The sequence below is a fragment of the Moschus berezovskii genome, chromosome 2, assembly GCF_049115385.1.
Source record: "Moschus berezovskii isolate FMDL1 chromosome 2, NW_MosBer_1.0, whole genome shotgun sequence".
Taxonomy (NCBI): Eukaryota; Metazoa; Chordata; class Mammalia; order Artiodactyla; family Moschidae; genus Moschus; species Moschus berezovskii.
Window position 1 is genome coordinate 3060960 of NC_142461.1, and position 24232 is coordinate 3085191.

Consider the following 24232-nt stretch of genomic DNA (forward strand, 5'->3'; position numbering starts at 1 on the left):
CTCTTCAACCATCTCCATGGCTTCCACATCTGCTTACCCTCTGGATTCCTCAGCAGGACACACAAGCTCCACAGAAGAGCGCCTCAGTGCCTGACGGACAAGCGCCTGCTCACACAGACGTGAGGAGAACGAACCCTACCACCTCCACCTGACACTCGGGAAAGCCAGAGACCAGAGACTGACTTGTCAGAGTCCCCAGCTGCTCCGGCAGGCGGGGCTGCCCTGGAGCCTGCGCCGGCTCCCTCCAGCGAGTTTCTCCCGCTTTTACTTCTCAGGGCCCACCCGCCCCAGGCATCGAGGCTTGGCTCAGGTTCTGTGGCCTCTACATAAACCCAAGGCGGACGGTTTTCCTCCCTCACTCTCCACAGCACTGATCACCGCCACCCACCCCAAGAACACTGGACAGGCTTAAGGATTCCCCATCTTTCCCCCCACTCCATCTTTATCAGGGCTTCCTTGGTGGCTCAGTTGCTAAAGAATCCACCTGCAATGCAGGAGACCCCGGTTCGATTTCTGGGTTGGGAAGATCCCCTGGAGAAGGGAAAGGCTACCCTATCCACTCCAGTATTCTGACCTGGAGAATTCCATGGACCATATAGTCCATGGGGGTCACAAAGAGCCAGACATGACCGGGCAACTTTCACTTTCATCTTTTTTTAATATTTAAGAACTATGCACCTTTAAAAACCTAGCTCAGACATCACCTCCTTCAGGAAGTCTTCCTGGAATCAACCTCGGCCTTCTCTATGCTGCCCTCAAATAAGCCTGGCCATGGCTGCAGGAATCAAGTCACAAAGTGACCAGATCCCAGTGTGTCTTCTGCTCTAGCCGAGTGATCCACCTGGCGCAGGGATGAACACTGACTTAGTAATTCACAGCTCTGGAAAGGGTGATGGTGAAGCAAAGGGAGAGCTGCATGTCTGTCTGACAAGCTTCGCTCACATGCCCTTAAGCACACAGGCCCTCCCTGGACCTTCTCCCTTGCAGGATTCGATGAGATTTTTAATAAAGGAGCTAGCTGTTTTTTAACAACATCTCTCTCCCATTAGACTGTAAGCCCCACCAGGGCAGAGGCCTCCTGCTCACTGCTGCATCTCCCATGCATACTAGAGGCGCTCCACAAACATCGACCGGTCGAGGCTGGATGAACAGAACAGAAGGAAGAAGGCTGGTGCCGTCAGCTGTCAAAGCCGGCGGCGCCTGAGCTGCCAGCAGCAGCGGTGAGCGGCCAGGATGGGCCTGGCACGCCTGCCGCGTCCCCGGGGCGCACGCTCACCTGTAGGAGTCCCCGTCTCTGTTGTAGTCACACAAGAGGTAATCCTTTCCTACCACCTTGTCTCTGGCGATTTTCAGTGGCTGGTCAACAGAAGACAGGAGGTCTTCACACAGGCTGGGGACCTGGCAGAAAGAGAGGAAAAGGCAGAACAGGGGTTAAGATCACACGTCGCGCCCCAGTTGGCTAGTGGCATCTGCAGCTGGCCCATGGTCAGTATATTTAACATCTGGCCCTTGGTACCCTGCCAGAATCAGGGGCCCATTCCTTTCTTTTCCATATGTGTCTGACACCAACTGTGTCCCACTGTAAAGAAACCTGTTCTTGGATTACAGTGGAGCGTGAGTTCCCACACGCCTTCCCTCCAAACCGTGTGCAGCTTTAACGACGGGGCCGCCAGGGTGGTCCAGCACATGTAAGTACGTGTGTGCCGGGGACTGGGCTCTGGGGGCAAAGCACAAGCTGGAGTCCTGAGAAGAAGGGAAACACTGCACACACAGGAACCCAGAGAACTCAGGAGAAGAGCCCGTCCGTGCCGGGCGCTCCATAGGCTCCCACATCGGGTGGAGTTCCCAGCTCTTTCCAGGCCCCTGGCCAAGCATTACCAGGTCGGCACATAGCATCAGCCCTACCTGTGGCAAAGGTAGCTTCCTGCCAGCTTCCCCCGCGCTGTGCTCAGGCTGACCCTCCTGGGACCTCTCACTGAGGATGGGGGCCCGGAATCCCAGGGCAAATGCTGCTAAACTGGACGCAGAGCTCTGCTAGGAACCAGGCCTCTGGCCTCTTCCTCCCAACTCAAACATCAACTTCCACCAAAATATTCCAGGCAGGGAGGGCTGCGTTCTCAGGAATGGATTTCTCCAGTCTTGAGTCACTTCCACGCTATATTTTCAATGTGCTGACTTACTCGCTTCTTGGGCCTGGGTTAACGGAGGCCCCACTGTATCGCTTACCAAACAAGGGGGCTGCCAATGGCACCAACAACCCTTCCACATGGAAAAGTTCGATCAGGTGGCAAAGACACCCAGCAGAGGCGCTGACAGCCACGGTAGTTCCTGGGTGCCCTGGAAGACCCTCGCCGTGACCAGAGACACATGGACAGGGGTCGCCGCCACCTCGGAGACCACCAGCCTCCAGGGGCTTCTTCAGGCACCTCTGCTGACTGTGGGGTGCTTCCAAACTCAGCCTGGAAGGCACTGTCTGGCACACCCGGGAGGCGGCAACCGTGCCCCAAGACACACACCCCATTAGCCCCCTTATACGATGCGCTTATTTCAGAATTTCTTCTGGATGCAAAACCCACCTGTGTGCTCGACTCCCTCCCCGAAAAAGACACACAAACAAAAATGGGGCTGTTTTCAGTTAGTTTTGGTGTTGAGAACATCAAGCATCAGTAACGTATCATGCCGTATGCCGGGCCCTGTACGGATGGAACGTTGCCCACTGGAAGCTCACACCCATCTTATGAAGTCGTGATGCATTGTTCCCACCCCACAGTCATCAGTTCACCCAAGGCCCACACAAGGAGAAAACAGTAGGGAGGGAAGTCTCCCCCTCTGACCGGAACCCTGGTTCAATACACAGCGATGAGGAAGAAGGAATTCAACATTAAAAACTAAGATCACGGCATCCAGTCCCATCACTTTATGGCAAACAGAAGGGGAGACAGTGGAAGCAGGGGCAGATTTTATTTTCTTTGGGCTCTAAAGTCACTGAAGGCAGTGACTGCAATGATGAAATTAAAAGACGCTTGCGCCTTGGAAGGAAACGCTGACAAACCTAGACAGCGTATTAGAAACAGAGACATCACTTTGTCAACCAAGGCCCATACAGTCAAAGCTGTGGTTTTTCCGGTAGTCAGGTACAGATGTGAAAGTCACTCAGTCATGTCCGACTCTTTGCGGCCCCAAGGACTATGTAGTTCATGAATTCTCCAGGCCAGAATACTGGAGTGGGTAGCCGCTCCCTTCTCCAGGGGATCTTCCAAACCTAGGGATTGAACCCAGGTCTCCCACATTGCAGGTGGATTCTTTACCAGCTGAGCCACAAGGGAAGCCCAAGAAAACTGGAGTGGGTAGCCTATCCCTTCTCCATGGGATCTTCCTAACCCAGGTCTCCTGCATTACAGGTGGACTCTTTACACGCTGATCTACTAGGGAAGGCCATAGATATCAAAGTTGGACTATAAAGAAGGCTGAGTGTTGAAGAACTGATGCTTTTGAACTGTGGTGTTGGAACAGAGTCTTGAGAGTCCCTTGGACTGCAAGGAGATCCAACCAGTCCATCGTAAAGGAGACCAGTCCTGAATATTCATTGGAAGGACTGATGCTGAAGCTCCAAACTTTGGCCACTTGATGGAAAGAGGTGTCACTGGAAAAGAGCCTGATGCTGGGAGGGATTGGGGGCAGGAGAGACGGGGACGACAGAGGATGAGATGGCTGGATGGCATCAACTGCTCAACGGACATGAATCTGAGAAAACTCCAGGGGACAGTGGTGGACAGAGGGGCCTGGCGTGCTGCAGTCCATGCGGTTGCAAAGATCAGGACACGACTGAGCGACTGAACAAGAGAAGGAGCGTGCACGCCCAGGGTACGCCTGCTGGGAAATGACGCCACCACGTCAGCTATGGAAGGCCACAGTCTTTCACCTAAAAAAGCCCAAATCAAGGCAAGGCAGATTTTAGAAGCTTCCGCCCAGGGCAGCAGGGACGTGAAGTGTCGCTGGCCACTTGAAATGGCCGCAGGCACCTGTGTGCCTGCCGAGCATGTGACAGCCTCTCCCTGGCGTCACTGCTCCAGTGGGCTAGGACCCTGGCTCACCTGTTGGGCCATGACGCCGCTGGCCTGACTCACGCTGGTCCCAGTAAAGACTGAGCAACCAGGCTCTGAAGTCAGGCCTCCTCATTCTGCCCCTCACTGGCCGCTTGGCCCGGGGCAGCTTACTGGACTTCTTTGCCACCTGCAGAGCGGGGAGAGAAGAACCAACCCAGCTGGGGTGACGCCTTCACTCGGGGCTCGGCACAGCGTCCAGCGGAGGGCAAGTGTGCCCGTCGGGAACCGACGCACTGATGTCCCTGGCCCCGCCCCCCACACTGTCCCTGCCTGCTGTTCTCAGCCAGCAGCTCCAGCCTAGGTCACACCTGAACGGACTGTACCGCCCCAGGCGCTGGAGGGAAATACACCGCTGAGAGCCAGCTCTGCCCAGAGCCACGCTGCCCCTCTTCCCCCAGCCCTGCCGTGGGCAGCTAAGTCTCCAACACAGGACACTCCCAAGATGATGGGATTTGGTATAAAACAGGCTTAACTTCGCTCCAATCCAAGAGGCTAATCCGTGGAACAAAAGTATTTCAGTAATTTCTTCCAAGTACTTATACTAACACTGAAATCATTTTTGTTTTTTTTTTACACTGATTTTTTACTTTCTTCCCAGAATGTAAGTTTTTCCAGGGCAAGGACTTTGATCCTATTCACCACAGAGGCCTCAGTACCCAGGACAGTGAATGACACACAGCAAGCCCTTGAAGCACGGCAGGGGTGGGGAGAAAGGGAGGACTTTTACGGCACACGCATGCGTGTGCGTTTGCGCGCGTGTGTGCGCGCGTGCTAAGTAGTTTCAGTTGTGTCTGACTATTTGCGACCCCATGGACCACAGCCTGCCGGGCCCCTCCACCCGTGGGATGCCATGCCCTCCTCCAGGGGATCTTCCTGACCCAGAGATTGAACCCACATCTCCTGAGCTGGCAGGTGGATTCTCTACTACTAGCGGCATCCAGAAGCCCCCCCACAACATGGGGCCTCCCAAAGGCCAACCAGCTTTATTTTTAAATTAATAACTTGATGCGTAGCAAGAATCTTCACCCAGTGTCCAGTCAAGAACTAAACTTTGATGGATACCAACGACAATGTCAGTGTGGCTCCAGCCAGGCATCTCAAATACGAGCCGGTGATGTGGTTCCAGAGCAGCAGAGACAGCGGGAGTTTTAGCAGAAGTCCTCGGGGTGTGTGTGTGTGTCCTGGGTGTGTGTGTGGTGGAGTCTGAGCGAAAGCCCTGGGGTGTGTGTGTGTGTGTGTGAGAGAGACCACACGACCCCAAGGAGCACAGCCACGGTGCAGACTGAGAACCGAGAGACCTGGGCTCGCGCCCCTGCCCGCTGCTAACTAGCCACGCAGGCCGAGGCTGGGCCCGAGGTGGTTTGTCTGGCAAACAGCAGGGAGCCGCATCGGACACAGACGGCTGCTGCAAAGAAAGACTCATCAAAACGACGTTAAGTTATTCATATGGGTAAACCTATTCATCCTTTATTTGAGAATGCCTTTTGGGGGAGGGGGGACAGGGGGTGTTAAACTGTCTGAAATTTAATGAGAGGATGGATTTTGTTTTAAAGGTTCACAACCCAATGACCTCCTCCTCCTCTTCTTTAAATGTTTCTGGCCTGATTAAAGTGAAAAAATGAGGCAGCCAGTTTCCTAGAAAGTGGGATCCAGTCCTCCCTGCCTGCCCAAGCAGATCTGGGTACTTTCTAGGTCGGCAAAAAGGTGCAGGCGCGCCCCGCCCCTCGCCACCCCACTTTGTAACTCAAGTCCTTCGAAGAACAAAGCGGATCAAAGCAACAGGGCAGGGGGCTGATTGTGGGACCACCCGTCAGCAACAGCCGTTCCTGCTTCCCGCCCGCCGCCTTTCCTACTCCTCTGTCACAGGGCTCCTCGGTCCACACAGTCGGCCAGGGCTGATCTCCACGCCGCCAGCACCCGCCACGGGAAACCAGAGGCCTTGGCCGCTGCTGTGCGCAGGGAGGAGTCCTCCTGGGCCGCAGGGGGCGGTGGACGGCTCACCTTCTCTCTGCCAGGGCAGCCGGGCCAGGGGTGCAGCAGGCATTCGGAGACCCCCTCCCTGCGTTCCTGGGCACGGAAGAGCCATCAAGACCATACCTGAGCACCCAGAATCCGGCCCCCTGGAAGGTCTGTGCCTGGACTTCTCAGAACCTATGGCCAGGAACTACCCCGCCTCAGGAAAACACACGTCTGAAATGCAACTTGCAAAGCCATGGCGGAGCACAGACACACTCAGGGCACTCGCGAGTGATGGCTCACTCGCCCAGTTGTGAGAAGCACCTGGATGTGACCTGCCCCGATGATTCTCCACGCCTGCTGGTACAAAAAATTTCTGTCTCCCGGATAAACTCTCAACTTGGGCCACCGCCTTGTATCCGACTTCCTTCCACCAGTCCTGCTTCTCTGATCAAAGGTAAGACGCTCTGTAAGAATAACCTTACTGTCGTCACGGGGAAGGGGGAGCCTCCACGCCTGCACAAGTGCAGCTGCCCCAGGCTGCAGCAGACACGACCAGCACGGCCAGCGCATCCTAATCCCCCCTCTCCCACCCCGCTCCCCTCCACTCCTGCCTGCACCCTCGCAAACCACCCCCCATCCGACGCACTGTTCCGGGACACAGAGGTCTGAGCATGCGTTCTTCCACTTAAAAACCCTCCCTGCTGCTGGGTAAGGGAACGCACTGGTCAGTTACATTCTTATTTCAGATACATAATAAATAATATTTTAGTGTAAGAATGCCTGGCTTCCCTGGTGGCTCAGACGGTAAAGCATCTGCCTGCAATGCAGGAGACCTGGGTTCAAACCCTGGGTGGGGAAGATCTCCTGGAGAGGGAAATGGCAACCCACTCCAGTACTCTTGCCTGGAAAATCCCACGGACGGAGGAGCCTGGTAGGCTACATTCATGGGGTTGCGAAGAGTTGGACACGACTAAGCAACTTCATTTCAACTTCATCATAAGTATGTCTAATTATACTGATCCTACGATATTGATCCTACCACCCTGCAGGGATCAGCCGAAACTCCCAACTTCTTTATCAGGATGCCAAATTCTTTGGAATTCCTACAGTGACATGGATGCCGACTGAACCCCAAGCACTCTGGGGATGGCTGTCCTAACACTGGCCTTGGCTACCAGGTTGCTCCCTCCTCGGCACTTAGCATTCTTCACCGAGCCCCGAGGCGGTTCTCCCAGAGGCAGGCGCTCCAGCGTGTTTGTGAAAGTGGGTGTCAATCCTGTGATCTGAGGTCACATGGCAGATGCAAAATAAAGCAGTTTATCTCTGAAATCCAGTCAGTCAGTTAATGACTCTCTCCTTGCACTCATCCCAACCCCACCCCACCTCCTCTTCTTGTCAGATGCTTACAATGGGGAAGAAATCACATTAAGTCTCAGGGATCACGAGCTTGCAAGCAATTTAAGCGGAAGGACAGGTCCAGACAAAGCCAGGAGATCCCTTCAGTGTGCATGTCCTCTGTGGCCTCGGGCCTGAGGCAGGCCTCTCAACCACCCGAGGGCAGATGGTTTCTGTCCAGGCTTCCCATCCGATCTGCTTAACGGCCTCTGCGAGCAATGTCCAGAAAACACAAAGGTGTCAGACCAATCCAAGCTGTTGGGGGGATTTAAGCCTAATTCCAAGTGACGTGGAATAATAAACAACGCTGCCTGGGCCAAGACAGCCTTCCCGCCCTCCTCCTGGCGGTCAGGTTCAGCCCTCCACCACTGGTACCCACCCTCACCCGGTTCACGGGTGCCCATGGGCTACAGCAAAGACAGGGTGACACAGGCAAGGCGGGCAGTAAGAAGCCCAGAAGTGGAAAGCAGGAGAGAGGGCAGCAGGCCTCGATCCACTGCCTCAGGGGACACTCTAAACGTTTTAAGAAAAATTGAGAGGAGGATGGAACTGCTGGCACCTGGCGGGGCCCGCCGGGAGCTGTCAACTCTGCCTGCGTCGCCTCCGTGAATCCTCCGAACAGCCCTGCATACAGACTCGGTCACGGTCCCTCTTCCAAAGAAGGGCCTTAGAAAAGTCACTTGCCCCAAGTCACACAGCTCCCAGCAAGTGTCTAAGAAAAGACATGTGCGATGCAGCTGGGTTAAAAAAAAAACAAAAACAGGAATTATATCCCCTCTTGCTGTTGCCCCGGACGGACGGCATACTTTCCCACTATCGAGCCCAACAGCTGATCACATGAAGAGATACAAATCAGAAGCTTCCGGCCACGAGCGAGGCTTGTGTCCGGGCCGCATATGGTTCTACTTTGTCTCTTCCCCTTCTCCGTTAGTTATTAATGCTGAAAAAAGCTGCTCAACCAGAAACAGAAACTCGAGATGAACCTTAAAAAAAAAGCACAAAAGCCAGGCCAGTTCAGCTCCACGGATAACCTAATTCATGGCGCCCCATACCTCAGCTTTTTGTTTTTTTAAAAATAGGACCAAATGAACACATTCTGTCTTTTGATCTGCCCGCTGGCTGAGAGCCCACTACCAGAGAGATAAGAATCGAAAACAGACCCCGCTCACTGGGTCTCACGCTCAGATGGGGAACATGGCCGAAATCACGGCTGGGCAGAGCGCGGCAGGCCCGCTCCCCAGCAGACCGCAGTGGGTCAAGATGCCAGAGCTCCCTGCCCGCGGCCGGCAGAGGTCTCTGCTTACAACCTGTTCCTTTGTATTTTTTCCAGTGCCCCAGACTTCTCCCGACTCTCCCTAATAAAAACTTAAAAATGAGACTAGGGACACACACACCTGGGTCAGAGACTCAACCTATGGGGTGGCATTCTGAAAAACACCAACCCCAAAATCAAAGCCAGGTTCAAATCCTTGGTCTTCTACTTCCTAGCGGAGTGCACCCTTCCTGAACCTCGGAACTGGGGGCTGCAGTGCCTGCCTCTATGACCCTGAGTACCAGGCGCGTGTGAGGTGCTGTGGATTCAGAGGCAGATGAGATGGACAGGTGTGGCCCTGCTCTTGCAAAGCATGCTCCAGCTGCTGGAAAGAGGCAAGGCAGGAGAAGCTACCCCGAGGGCTGAGGGCCAGGATGGGAGGGGGACTCCAGGGGCCAGTGACCCAGGAGGCGGACTGAGAGGACCAGGAGTGAAGGAGCAGGGAGACGCTGCCATGGGAGAGGGGAGCCGGCATGGGGCCTCAGCAAGGACCTGGAGGAGACGCAACTGGGGGCTGCAGTGGGGCCTCGGCCGGGGAAGCAGAACCTGTGGGCCCCTTTCAAAGTGACGCCAGCCCTCGCGCTGTTTTATAAAGCGCCTCCCCCCAGCCTCCCAGGTTTAAGGACACACTCGAGGACCCATCTCTGAAAGTGGGCCCAGGGGGCCTCCAGAGCCCATGGGAGGGAGGAGACCCCCCCGCCCCAACCTCCTGCTCAAGGTGGAGGACACAAGTCCTCCCACGACTGCCTGGCGGCAGCTCTGTCACCAAAGCACTCTGGGCCCTGGAAGCCAAGTTTCCAAGTGAACTGGCCTCTGCCCCCCACGGGGGGCCCACACTGCTTCCTGTAAGTCCGCAGAGAGGGTCTGCTGAGGGAGCAGGGGGGACATCCAGGGCCCTGGTCACCCCAGTAGCCCTCAATCCTGTCACCACGGGATGGAATGCCTTTGAGCACCTCCTCTGGGGCGAGCCTAGGCCCCCCACGATTCAACACCCCCACCCCCATGAACAGGGAGACCCGAGTGCAGGCGGCCGCTCACACAGCCAGCCAGTGGTGAGGGATGAGGGACAGGGCCGTGAGTCCCAGACTCCAACCCAGGGGCGCCAGAGCCCAGGCCTTGATGGCCGCCCGGCGAGGGGCTGACACTCCTACCACCCCTCTGGGGGGGCTCCGGAGGGAAGAGAACTGGGGAGGACCTGGGGTCTGCATGGCCCCTGCCTGCCCCCCTCCACTCCTGCCTGCACCGCGGGCCGGGACCCCCGCACCACCCAGCATGGCCCGACCCCAAGGCTGCCAGCCTCCTCGTGTCTCAGGTCCTGACCGTCTCCCAACGAAACTGTCGAAGGACTCTTCAGGGCAATGCTCTTTAAGTGCAAGTTCAGACTACGTTCTTCATCTGAAGACTGAACACTTTGAGACTCACTTTGAAGGAGGGCTTCCCAGGAGGCTCAGTGGTAAAGAATGTGCCTGCAATGCAGGAGACGGAGGTTCAATCTCTGGGTTGGGAAGACCCTCTGGAGGAGGAAACGGCAATCTACTCCAGTACCTCTGCCTGGGAAATCCCATGGACAGAGGAGTCTGGTGGGCTACAGTCCATGGGGTCACAGAAGAGTCGGACACGACTTACTGATTAAACACCACCACCACGTTGAAGGAAAACATGAACTGCACATGATGAGCATCAAGAAGCAACTTTCCGATTTCGGCAACATTATAACGTGTGTGAGCTGTGCCCCTTGGATCCGGGCCCCGGCACGAGCTCTGGACCAGCAGGCACTGCCCGCCAGGTTCTGGCGCCGAGGGTCTAACACACGTGCAGCTGCCAGTGTTAGGGAATCGGTTCCGATCAACACGTTTTACTCTGCTCAGAGATCTATTTTTCACGCCATTAACGATAGAGAGCTTTCTCAGGGAACAGGAAGTCTGCGCTTCTTCTCTTAGGCAGGTGCCCCAAACCACCCCCGAGATAAATAATAAACAAAGGCAAGCTTCCTGGGCTAGGTTTCAGCCACTCATCCCCCAGGGCTTGGCCTCCTGGAAGCTCGCAGCCTGGAGTGAGAGGCCAGAAGGGTTTTTCTAGGGGAGGGTTGAAACAGAGAGAAGACAGGCTGAAAGGAGAAATAAAATCAGGACACGTGGGTCACACAGGGGCACACACAAGCGTTGCTGTTGTCCACGTGTAACCCTATGCTTCCCGAAGGGGGAGGACCAGGTGCTTGGTGCCTAATTAAATTCGCCGTTCCCTGGCCAGCAGTGACCTCATCACCCGTGCGCACAGAGGGGCCAGGGTTTTCCTAAGCTGCCTGCTCCTCTAAGGAAGAGCTGGCCCACCAGGGGTTGGGCACGCTACACAAGCACCTTCAAGAAGTCAGAGGTGGAGACTCACTGCGTCCCACGTTACTCGGACCGCATCCAGAGGGCTGCATGCAGCCACCGAGCCGTGGTCAGGAGCTGTGGCGCACAGGGCGGCCAGAGCCTCAGCCTAGGGGGCAGCAGGCAGAGGTGCCCCCCCAGCCCGGGCCCAGCCTCCTGCCACAGCCCCGCCCACGAGCCCCCCTGCTGTCCCCCAGCCTGTCTCTCGGCCTGGATCACCTGTCGCCCAGTGCCACGTGGAGAGCCCCACTTCTCATCCAAGGTCCCCTCCCACACACGCCCAAGGCTTCCTCAGCCACGGCAATCCCGTCACCCACGGTCTGCAGGCCGTGTCCCTGACGCCCCGGACCAGACCCAGCCTGGGGCTCCAGATTCAGGGTGAGGGGCTCTTGCCTCAGGGCAGGGAGGTCTGCACGGCCCCGGGCTGAGTGGGACATTGGTAGGGCTTCCTAAACGTCCAGTCAGTGGGACTGCTCTGAACTGTGGAGGACCAGGGCCGCTCGGGGGAGCTCTGAGCCCTCTTTTGTTTCCTTCTGGCCACGCTGGGCCTTGGACACAGCCCGCAGGCTCCTCCACCTTCGCTGCGACTTGTGGGACCTTTTCTGTTGTTGTCACGTGCGGGATCTTCAGTGGAGGCACATGGCATCCAGTTTCCTGACCAGGGATCAAACCCCGGCACCCTGCACAGGGAACTCAGAGTCTTGGCCGCTGGAGTCCCCAAGTTCTGACCTTCTGAAGCCCGTGTCTGTCCCAGTGGGAAACTCCCCCAAATGTCCTGAGCTGGACCAGGGACTGGCTGGGTGGGCGAGATGGACACGGAGGGCCATGGCCTGGGGAGGCGCTGCGTCACCGTGACCTCGCGAGTCGGGTGCAGACTCAGGCTTCCGCACTCCCTTTCCGGGGGCTGCCAACCGCTCTGTCCCTCCCACTCCACGCAGGTGTCCCCAGGAGCTGCACCCACAGCCTCCCGAGTGAGGAAGGTTCCTGAGACAGAGCGGAAACCTCTTCCCAGGCAGCCCGCGGCCCTGCTTTCTCAGGCTGAGGGTGAAAAAGCATTATTATGGCGCTGGCTGCATTCTTACAAATCCCCTCCCACCTTTCTGGGAGAAAGACCAGGTAAAAATACATGGAAACAAGTCATTCATAAGATGGTCTTTTTGCAAAGACAGTGTGATTTCACAGGCAGGACAGAGGATCCCTCTGTTTTAGTTCACTATTTTAACATTATCAGTATTAGAGTGAAGATCCTAACGACTGCAAACTTTTCGAGTGCCTGCTATGCACGAAACACTTCTAAGCACGGAATACATATCCTTGCTTTAAAATTATGGCAACCCTGTATGAGCCAGTTTACGCCAAACTCTCACAGCTTACAGAGGGGCACACAGAGGCACACAGAGGCCGCGGTCGCACAGTTTGGAGGCGGCAGAGTCAGAACTGAAGGAAACCCATCCACTCCCACCCTGGGGCCCCTCAGAGCCTGCAGGGCGGCCAGGGAGCTCATGGGCCTCAGAGCCATGCGACCACTGAGTCACACGCCACAGTCCTGGCTCTGCCCAGCACACATTCCTTCCGAAGTCTTGTGACCACCACCTTCTGAACAACACGGACAGTGCATCAGCCCATCAGGATCCAGGGATGCTGCTAATGCCACGTGTGCGTGTGCGGGTGTGTTTCTGAGAGGCAGCGAGGGCCAGCACTGGTGCGCCACGTTATAGGAGAACCCAGAAAAGCTGGTGGCTCTTTTTGGTTTTTTTTTTCTTTCCCCTCCCTTAGCACAAAATCATCTGGACTGGCTGACCACAACGTTTCACGCTGGATTCCTTCCACTGGATGGATGTCTCAGCAAGGTTTTGTTTTCCTTTCACTGAGTCACTCAGAGAAAATGACCACGCACAAAATAAAGCTGTAACTCCTCCTACTGGGGAAACAGCTCCACCAGGAGCAATACACGTGAGCCCTGTGTTGGCCGTGTCTGCCCGGATCAAGAGCACCTCCGTGTTTCCACTTTGGCTCATTAGGAAGTAAAACTCAAATCCGCCAGATACAATCTGCCTAAGTGTATGAGGTGAAAACAGCGTCCCCAGGCTCCAAGTCTCAGAGGGGAGAGAGCAGGGCACGGGTGAGGTGCTCTGTGCTCTGGGAGGGGAGTACGATGCTACGGACACCAGGAGCATTGCCCAGAGCGTCTCTGGGGCGGTGGAGGCATGGGAGAGGCTGGGGAAGAGGTCTCAAGGGGCTGATGCCTCCACTCGGTCATAAAAACTGAAGCCCGCAGATGGGGAGCGGGTCACGGAGAAGTCAGCGGGACTGCCCACCTGGTCGGAGAAGCGTGGAGTGCAGTGTTGAGCACAGAGGGTCACCCGACTCTGAAGATGCGGAAAAACCCCTGCACACTTCAAGGGAGGGGTTATAGAACATGGGGTATAGCTACATAATCAATTACATCTCTCTTTCCTTAAAGAGTCAATCGAGAGAATACTCCAGGCAGACAGCACAGGAATACCCAGGGAACTGTAAGTTCGGTGAAAATACAGAAACACCACTGGGGGTTCCCAGCAGGTGAGGGGATGCTACGTGACCTAAGTTCCAGTGAGGAAACAGTGACCCCCAGGCACGAGGCACCCGCAGCAGGGGCACCCTTCTCTTCACACGAGCGCCTTCCCAGCTGCTTACAGCCCTGCGTTCTCCTGCATCACAACAGAGCAGCAGCACGGGCGGGCCGCGCTGCCGGCCTGGAGGCTGCGTGGGTCTCGGCGAGGCGGGGCTGGATCGTCAGATGAGCCGCAGCTGCCCTGGTTCTGTCTCCTCGTCTCAAAACTGGACGCAAACTGAGCAAGGTGGGACTGTGATTCTCCAAGGCAGAGAAGAGGCACTCGGTGGAGGGGGCGCTGCTGGTGGACGTGGGGGCTCCGGGCGGTTCCGAGGAAGAGAGGACGTCTGGCCCATCTCCGTCTGTTTCGTTCCAGTTTGGCAGACGCTGGGGTTTGAAAGGAGGGCCCCACTGGCTTTCAAAATGTCTGGAAAAAACCACTCAACTAGAAGACAAGGAAGCGTCACTTCAGTGTTAAGATCCTACAGAACTTCACAGGCCAAGACTTGTTTCCTAACTTACCATCTCTATGACCACTAAGGATATGGTGGCTCAGATGGTGAAGCGCCTGCCTACAACGTGGGAGACCGGGGCTCAATCCCTGGGTGGGGAAGATCAGGAGAAGGCAATGGCACCCCAGTCTAGTACTCTTGCCTGGAAAATCCCATGGACTGAAGAACCTGGTAGGGTACAGTCCATGGGGTCGCAAAGAGTCGGACACGACTGAGCGATGTCACTTTCACTTTGTAAGAAAAAAAGTTGTGACATTACCAAAAAAAAAAAAAGAAAGTTTTATATTCTTCCTCAAAACAAAATGTCTACTGAGGAAGGTCTTGGGTGAGACCCCACACTACCAAAACTAAGCTCCGGGCCCGTCTCCGAGGTGCCCACGTGGGAATGACCCACGACAGGGGAAGAAAGAGAAAGGCTGTGACTGCAGGATGCACTTCTCTGAACTCCGGCTCAAACTTAAAAAGTTCTCAGGAAAGTTTTCTATTTGTAAAACCCAAATCAGCCCCCTTCCCTCTCCCAGGAGTGGTTTCCTCAGAGCCCCCACCCCAGTTACTCCGCAACCAGATGCCTGGCCTTCCTGTTCCCCACGGTCAGGCCGGCATCCAGGACGTGAAGGGCAGCCCCTCACTGATCTGAGGTCCTGCAGGACCCAGTCCCCGGCCAGCTTCAAAGGCGGGGATGGCAGGCCGGGCAGGCCCTGCTCTCCACAAGGGTGTGAAATCTGCCTCCTCAACCAGACGTGCCCTAAGCGGGCAATCCAGGCTCTCCTGCTCCAGGGCCAGTGCCCGCAGCAGGCACTGGCCTCCTGACGGCCGGCAGAAAGGAGATGCTCTCTGCCTCTGCTGGTCCTGGCACCTCCCTCCAACTCCCCTGCCACCGCATCTCCAGTCAAGCAGAGGGCGGGGCCTGACCCAGACTCCGCATCCCTCTTCATGGGAGTGCTCTGAGCACACCAGAAAGCCCTGCTCTGTCAGGGCCCCCAGCAACAGGGTGCCTACTACACAGTTCCTGAGGTGCTCCGAGAGCCAGGCAGACCCCGACTAGAAACTTCTGTCAGGGCAAGGCCACGGCAGGGGTGTTCGTGCGTTCGTGACGACTCAGGCCTCTGGGGCCAACTGATGAGAACGGGGGAGGGAGGGGTGCGCAGCCTCCTGCCGACATCCCAATCTCTACTGAGACCAGACCCTTCCGAAGTCCGTCCCCAACCCTGCGAGATAGCTCGCATTGAACAAAAGCGCCCGAGGACGCGGCTCTCGTTTTGATTTTACCCAGAGTGAGACCAGCACAATCCTGCAGTCCCTCGCCCAGAAGTTACAGGGGTGTGGCCACCAGCAGCAGCGGCTGCCATCTGCCAGCGCCGTGCTGACACACAGACTTAACGACCGCAACGAAACAAGCCCAGAGCATCTGCACACGTAATTCCAAAGAGACTTAAATTTCCTGTAGAGAGGCAGAATAAATGCCAAAAAGAGAAAAAAAAAAACCTTCCCCAAACAAAAGTGGGGGCTTTCAAGGAGACTTGCTGAGTGGAGCAAACATTTTGGAAAGATGGAATTTTAAACACAAACACCAAAGGGCAGAGATTTGAGGCAGACGAGCTATGCACGCAGCTGGGAGGCCCTTTAATTAGGGAAAGATTTGCAAAGCCTGCGGAGCTGCGGGCAGATCTCCCCTGGTCTCCGGAATGGGAAGAATGCATAAAGCGGTGGGGTAGTCAACAAGTTCGAATCCGCGGGACACTCTCACCAAGGGGGCACGTGGCCCAGTCCCTGGCCGCCTTTCAGGGGTCCCAGGGGTCCTTAAAGCAACTGAAGAGGACTACCAGGTCCTGGACAAGACAGGCTGAACCTTCTCCTTCCTAGGGGTGCCTCCCACAGACAGCACACAGGAAAGCTTTTCTGTCAGGGAGATTTAAGGCAAAAATAGAAGTCAAGGGGAAACTACCCGCCCCGCCACCCCGACCCCAGACCTAGGAACTGTTTTTTTCCCTTTGTGTGTATTACACAGCACTCTCACAATTATTTCCAATGGACTTAAATATCCTGCATGCGGGCAGACGATCTGCAGTCACATAAGAAAATGGAATCCTGGGATCCCCTGCTCTGTTCAGAGGGAACCCTGGACTCCTGAGGGGCTGGATCGGAAGTGATGGCTTTCCCCAAAGAGCCAACGCCCACGCTGACCCTCTCCTTCCGGGGCATGAGGACACTCAATGCAGGTGTCACTGGGCCACTGGGAATTCAACTCTGCTGTGGAGGACACCCTGTTTGAGGGCACCCAGCAGGCATGAGAAGAGTTACCAAACCTTAATAAGGGTCACAAAGGCAGACTCTGCACCCCTCTCCTCCACCAGAATCCAAGAATTCTGGAAAAGATGGAAAGTCAAATGCTGACTCTGGGGTCCCTCGGGGGCAGCCGCTGTTACTGTGCAGAGCTGCAAAGAAGGCCCTCGACGGGGCACCAGACTGGCGGGATTCAGGACGTCCCGGGTTGCTGCGGGTCAGACAGGACAGAGGCAGGGGACGCTGGCAGCTCTGGAAAGCACATGGTCTCAGAAGGGCCAGAAGGCCATGCCTCCCAGAAAGGCATGATGTGGGCAGAGGCACATGGAGTTACCTTAGGAAAGGGCCCATTTCCCGGCTCCAATCTTAAAAAATTACACAGCGACAATTGATCGCTGGCCCTTCCCTCATCCACTGAGAAAGTCTGAGCAGCAACCAGCAGCTGGCCCTCGGCGAAGCTGGCGTGTGCAGCCATCACCTGCGTGCTGGCAGGCATGGAGCCGCGAGGCCCAAGCCGGGGCCCATGCTCAGGGGTGGGACCTGGGGCAGAAACGCGCAGCTCCTGCCTTGCCCAGTCGGCTCCCTTCCTGCCACCCCGCTGAGTAGTGTCCCAGGCATAAGCTACTCCGAAGGGCTTTCCCTGAAACCCACTCACCCAGGGAGGGCTTGGTGCCTGGGGCGGCACCTGCACAGAGCTCTGCCGTGCTCTCATGGGAACCCTTGCAGCAGAACCTCCTGGCCATCTGCTCCCACCATGAGCATGAGCTCTTTAAGGACACAGAGCTCACTGCGCCATCACTGACCCCAGGGCTTCAGCTTCGGCTCCACCCCTCAGGAGGGGCTCACACAAGCCTTCCCTGAGTGCCCGTCACGCGCCCCACGAAGGTGGACAGAGCAGACACGCTCCCATTATCAGAGGGCTGAGAGCACAGGTGAGTCCCGTGGCCGGGGGTGAGGTGAGGTGAGGCCCAAGCGGGGGGGCGGCAGGAACGCCAGGCTGGGCGTGAAGGTGTGCCCCCAGTGAGGGCACAGAGTGGACCCAGCAAGGCAGGGCGTGGGGTCTGAGGGAGACCCTGGAGCAGGGGGCCTCGGGGCAGGCAGGAGGGGTGGACGGGGCTAGGTCACGCGTTCTCAGAGCGGGACTGCTGTCTGGGCTCCACGCTGCTGACAGGGAGGAGTCAGGAAGGGCCGAAAGTGGCCAACACCGCACGCACAAGGGCTCCTCTGGCTGCAGGTAGGGGACCACGGCCAGAGGGCCTGAGGCTGGCAGAGTCGCCACTGGTCTCGGAGGGGCAGCACAAGAGAGGTTCACTGGACCGCTCCACACGGGGACAGACACCCCTTCAGCCGGCTGGCTGGCTGGAGGCGGAGCTGCTCTCTCAAAGTGACCACTCTGGGCTTGTGGCTCGCGTCTCCACCGGCCCCTGGGGTTCTGAGCTGCGCCCGGCACCCCTGCCCCGCCCCTGGGCGCCCAGCGGCCACACGCCTGCTTACTCCTGTCCTGAGCAAGCCTCCCCGCCTCCTGCCAGGAGAAGGCGCCGCCTCCCAGATCCTGATGACGCAGGCCTCCCCCTCCTCAGAATGACGCTGGACAGTCCCGGGCGGGGCTGACTGCTCAAGGGGCCCGTGGGCTGGACGGCCTGCCCCTCTACTCGCCGCCGGCTGTCCTCGGGGCCGTGAGGTCAGCCCTGTGGTCACAGCAACTCGGGCTGACACTGACCCGCACGGCTTGGGGCTCACCCCTGCCGAGACTGGGGCCGGCGTCCTTCTCCTCCTGGTACACACAGGGAAGCTGAGGCACACAGAACTCAAGCCGCCTCCCTGAGGTCACCCGGACGTGCAGGGTGCACCCGGAGGCCGCTGAGTCAGGCCCTGGGAGTCTTCACGACTCGCAATGACTTCCGCCTTTCCATGGACTGCCACCGGCTGGGGCCACCAGGCCTGAGGACGAGGGGCTGCGGTCTCCCGAGTTATGTCAGCTTCACGAGGTACCTCGGTCTCCCTGCAAGTCTTGGCTTCGGACGATGGAGTGTTGAAAGAGCCTCACATGCTCCCGTCCCTCACAGAGCTTGGGGGGTGGGTGAGATCACTGGCTTGTTAGGGCCTCCCCAGGGTCGCTAGCGGGAAAGAACCCACGTGCAATGCAGGAGACTTAAGAACGAAGAGTTGGCTCCCCAGGTCAGGAAGAGCCCCTGGAAGGGGGCACGGCAACCCGCTCAGTCCTCTTGCCCGGAGAGGCCCATGGACAGAGGAGCCTGGTGGGCTGCAGTCCACAGGGTCACAGAGAGTCGGACACGACTGAGCGATTTCGTGCACGCGTACACAGATGCATTAACCGTATCTATTGGGCACCGACGGGGTGGTAGGGCATCGCGCAGGGTCTGGGGACACAGGTGAGCACGGCTCCACCCCACAGGCGCTTTCAAGCCAGAGGGCCCTGGGGGCTACCACCACAAACTCACAGCATACCATCGACGCGAAAGCGCTTGGCCAAGTCCTGCTGTGCAGGACGAGGCCTCCCTGACACGCAGTGCTGAGAAGAGGAAGCTCCGCCAAACAGGCAGGAAGACACCGGGGAGGCCATGGCAGGCGGGCACCGCTGGGGGCCAGGGCCACACCCGTGCCCCCAGCCGTCATCCACACACACTCAGAAAGACACTCGTGTGAAGGATGAGCGTTTCCAGCCCAGGGCCAATCTCCTAAAGGGTTCTGTTCCGAACCCAGAGTGTTACTTTAGCTTCCAGTCACCAGTAATTAAGGGTGCCTGTACATGCCAGAAAGAGGGGACGTGGAGACTAACGATAATCAAATCTCTTCTGGATTCGGCTTCGAACCTCGAGTGGCCTGCTGTCCGACACTTACTCCAAAGCCTCCATCTGACGTAACTCCTACCACCACCATCTGTAACGTTCGGTCTGCACTTAGCTTGAAGGATTCACTTACACAGAAGGGAAGTGGCCGACGAGGACCCCTGAACCTGGAGTCTCAGAAGAGCCGCTCACACCACCCCTCCTGTTCCCCAAACACCCGCAGTCTGGTGGGGAACCATGGGCGGGGGTGGGCACAGGCCGCACGGCCCCTTCGTGAGGCCTCTCACAGGCAGGCTCTGTGCATGCTGTGACTGACAGGGTCTCTAATGAACCTTAATTGTGAGCACGACAGGCCCAGGAAGCCAGCAACAGATGTGGCAAAGGGGCAGCCACAAACAGTCCGGCTAATGAATAAACAGTGTCCGGCCTGATAGGGCCACTGACCCACAAAGAGGAGGGTGGAGTCACTGCTGAGCCCTGCTCCGTTTCTGAAGCTCTGACTCCTTCATGCGAGCGCGAGGAAGCCCCCCACCTGCCATCCCCCAACAGAAGGAACGGGGACAGTGGTGCCACTGGGCACTGGGGGGCGCGGCCGTGGCCTGGACGTGGGGGCCGTGTGAGCGCTACCACGGACACCTGCGCCTCCGACCGCATCTCAGCTTAGAATGACAGAAGCCCGAATCGGACGCCCTTTCAACGCAGGAAGGTGAAAGCCACACCCTATGAAGACTGACTGGTGCTAAGGACGTTCAGTCCGCCGTTTGCTGGTGACCTGCGCTGACAGGAGAAGGCTGCTGAGAGGAGCCGTGGGGCACAGAGCAGGTGGGGAGGGGCGTACAACCCTGCTGCTTACTGATCAGCCGCGAGGCTCCAACCAGCTAGGCAGAGTTTCCAGTTTCTTCACCTGTAAAATGGGGCTCTCAAAAAGAGTCTTCTCCAACACCAGTTCAAAGGCATCAATTCTTTGGCACTCAACTTTCTTTTTTGTGGTGTTGGAGAAGACTCTTGAGAGTCCCTTGGACTGCAAGGAGATCCAACCAATCCATCCTAAAGGAAATCAGTCCTGAATATTCATTGGAAGGACTGATGCTGAAGCTGAAACTGCAATACTTTGGACACCTGATGCGAAGAACTGACTCATCTGAAAAGACCCTGATGCTGGGAAAGATTGAAGGTGGGAGGAGAAGGGACGACAGAGGATGAGATGGCTGGATGGCATCACCGACTCGATGGACATGAGTTTGAGTGAACTCCGGGAGTTGGTGATGACAGGGAGGCTGGCATGCTGTGGTTCATGGGGTTGCAAAGAGTCAGACACGACTGAGCGACTGAACTGAACTGAAGATGGGGCTAGAGAAGACTGACCTAGTGGTCAAAGGGAAAGGCATCTTGAGCCACCTGTGGCATCTGACGGTTATCAAGTAAAGCCAGAATACCGGCATGCTGTTTATTGGTTTGCACTTGACCACATCACAATTATACTAGTCTGGGGGACCTCAAAACCCCACTCAAGGTACTCACAGTACCTTGAGGCCAGGTACTGCACTAAAGCTTTCCATTCGCAATCTCCAGTTCTCAAGATCTGTGTCGTCAGACTCGTCTCCTAGGCGGGGAAGTCGAGACTCCGAGGACACGCTGCTAAGCTGTGATAGAGACGAGAGCGGAGTGTGGCTGGGCGTTCAGAGTGCACGGCGCTCAACTGACTCACAGCCCACTGCTCACACTAGGAGCTGCCCTAAAAACGTCGAACCGAGAATTTTACAGAACCCTGACTTCCAAGTATATGCAGGGAAAAAAAAGGATACTTTAACTTGGCAAATGGGGATGTGGGTGGGGCACAGGGAGAAAGGAACCACTAAATAACCTGCCTCTAAGAAAAGCGCAAAACAAACGGGCGTTGTCTCCAGCCCACCCCCTAAACTCCACTCCCTGGCTGCTGATGCACGCAGTGGGGTGTGAACAGGCAGGAGCCGGTGAGAGGCTAGAGAGCCCCTGCCACGAGCAGCAGCCTCAGGGGAGGCTCAGAGGGGCCATCAGCCGGCTGACTGCCAAAGCCCCTCAGGGGTGGGACTGGGGGTCTCAGGCTGGAGATCGAACGGGCGGCTGGGGTTACACTGGCCGTATGGACGAGGCAGAGAAAGGTCTGACAGGGGTTCAAGTCAGGGACAAAAGACAAGCAGTCTCAATGAGCTGCAAGAGCGAAGGGAACGAAAGCGAAGGCTGGAGAAAGCAGGACGCTGGAAACACAAAGGGATCCTGCGGGCTCAGTGCTCACGGGCGGCCTGCCCTGGGGGTCAGATGCTGTTATAGGTAGGTTCCTGGGCGGCACCCCTGGAGTGAAGGCCACAGGGTCAAATGACCCAGATCCTCCTAGGATGCTGAAATCAACCTTAAAACCCCTCTCTACCTTGTCAGACAATCCAACTACGGTTTAGGGTTCCCACCCCCAGGCTTCCAAAGAACCCGGAACGATGACCAGGAGCAGTTACGCGTCCCGGGAACTGGAGCAGGGAGAAGAAACCCAACCATCCAGGGACCCCCCACCCCCGCCAGGGCAGACGGAGAAGCAAGCGTGCCATCAGATTACCCCATCTCCGCAGAATGACAAACACTATTACCCGTCATGAAACCACTCAGCCACGGTCTGACCCTGGCCTCCTCCACGGGCTGTGGGGGTGTGGGCAGCGGCGTTGCCCAGTTTTCTGTGCATGGATCCCAATGTGGGAGCCTGGGGAAGGCGGAGGCCCTCCACGGGGGCCACTGCACCTCCTCCGTTCCAGGCAAGACCAACCAAGGGCGCTGGCTCATAACACCACCCCCGCCACCGAAGGTCAAGGCCCGGGCATCTCCACCTGTGAAAACAGGCAGGCAGGTTGCCTGGAACATGAGCACGCAGCCCCCAGGCAGGCAGAGCGCAGGGTCAGCAAGCGGGTCTGAGGAAGCCAGTGAAGGAAGAAAAAGCCTGAGAGCGCTTTTCAAGCGCCTGCCTTTCCTGCACACGTCAGCGCTTCGTGGAGACTCCCAGGTCCTCATGACGGCCCCCGGGATGCAGGCTCTTACTGCCACCTAGGATCCTGGGAGCAGCTCTTGGGGGCGAAGGAAGCTGCCTGAGGTCTCGGAGCTGGAAGGCGGGTCCCAGATCTGGCCAGCCTGTCTCTGCTGGACGGCGGGCGGCCAGCGGATGTCGCTCGCCTCTCTCCACAGAACCAGCCTTCGGGATGGGCAGGCTACAGACACACAGAGCTGAGGGAAGTAGGTGCCTCTTCTGCTGGCAGAGGAGGGCCCTGAAAGCAGTGACATCAACTGAAGGGTGTCCATGGGGATGTTCTTTTAGTTCTGGGCAACGGATACCAGGTGGTCAGCCTGAGACCAGCCAGCTGCTGCTTCAGAGGGGGAGCCAGAGACCCCTGCAGGTCACAGGGCAAGCTGGCGGCCTCCGAAGGCACAGCGAAGGCCTCCAGAGTGCCAACAGGGCTTGCTCCATGGCCGCAGTGCTGTCTCCCTCCTTCCGAACGAATTCAACGACAAGGAGAACCACGATGCTGCACCACACGCTTGTGAAAATTTCAAACATCACGTGTAGGGCCGCTGCCCCAAACAATCTAGAATCCAGGTCCTCGCCCATGTAGAAGGGAATGGCAACCCACTCCAGTGTTCTTGCCTGGAGAATCCCAGGGACGGAGAAGCCTGGCGGGCTGCCGTCCACGGGGCCGCAGAGAGTCAGACACGACTGAGCGACTGAGCACACATCTCACATGGAGGTCACAAGCCTTCCCAGGAAACCCGCGTTCTCCACAGTGGGGTGCATGACAGTGAGTTAGAGAGACGCTGGGCTAAAGGAGAACGCGCTCTTCCTTCTCCAGCTGTAGGGCTTCTCAGAACCTGTAAGCATGGCGGTGGGGGAGAAGCTTCTAGAAGGTCATTACGAGCACGCCGTGTTCTCCCACTGCTCACTGTCTTTGTTCCTTGAGAGACTCGACACCAGAGGGAAGGCCGGGGCAGGCCTAAGTCGCACGGCGCCGCGAGCAGACGCGGCCCAGTGGTGCAGGGGCCTTCCCCGCCAGCTCGTCTCATCGTGTCTGCAGAGGAGGCCTCTGCTCCGCCTCCTCTCTGCACCTCGCTGTCCGCGCGTCCTCACTGCCGGGGACGACAGGGCGCAGCAGTGCAGGACCCTGGGCTCATAGCCTGGCTCAACCGTCACCACCCGCTGACCTTGGACAAGCTACTGAAGCTCCTGCTGCTGCTTCCCCTTGGTGGGGACGGACGACAGCAGCAACCTCAGAGGAGGTTTTCTGAAGAGTTAAGGAGATATGTTCTCTGTCAGAAGCTACAAGCTATCTTTGAGTCTGTTCTCCGCCTTTTAACTTCACTTTGTTTAAACTTCAAATTAAATTTGCACATTTCAAGCCCGTCACACGGGCATGAGCTTCCACGCCGGTGAAGGCCTTCCCCCCACTCCCAACATCAAGTATCACTGCTGTTTTCCCCCCGGTTCTCTCGTGTTCATGTAATGTTTGTTCCTTAGTCCGTCAGGAGAGTGAGCACACGCTGTGTAAGAGATATTTAGCTTGCTTTCCTTCAAAACTATCAGCTGTTTCAGCAATTTTATTGAACGATCAATTTGTTTCTCGTGGTGAAGTGTGACTAGCGCTTATAACATACCCTAAGTTCCTACATCCCAGGGCCTGTGCTGAGCTGTGAGCCACCTCTGCTCTGGCCTTGCTGCCAGGCCGTGTCCACATGGCCCACCTGCCTCAAGGGGAGCCCGCTCCAGGGCGCCACGCTGTCCTGCTGTCACCAGTGGGATCTTGCCCTCCTGTCCCCTGGCATCATTTACACTCTAAGCGGTTTACGCCAGTGTGGACACTGACTTTGTTTACCTTTGATTTA

General features: G+C 57.1%; 1 protein-coding gene across 4 annotated transcripts in view; it reads right to left on the reverse strand.

The window, feature by feature from the left end:
- Positions 1-24232, reverse strand: part of CAPZB (capping actin protein of muscle Z-line subunit beta) — a 141028-nt gene that overhangs the window by 38484 nt on the left and 78312 nt on the right. For all 4 annotated transcript variants that reach the window (XM_055398637.2, XM_088843092.1, XM_088843107.1 and 1 more), the window contains exon 3: positions 1277-1398. In XM_055398637.2, coding sequence (XP_055254612.1) covers positions 1277-1398 — 122 coding nt within the window. The remainder of the gene's footprint in view (positions 1-1276; positions 1399-24232) is intronic.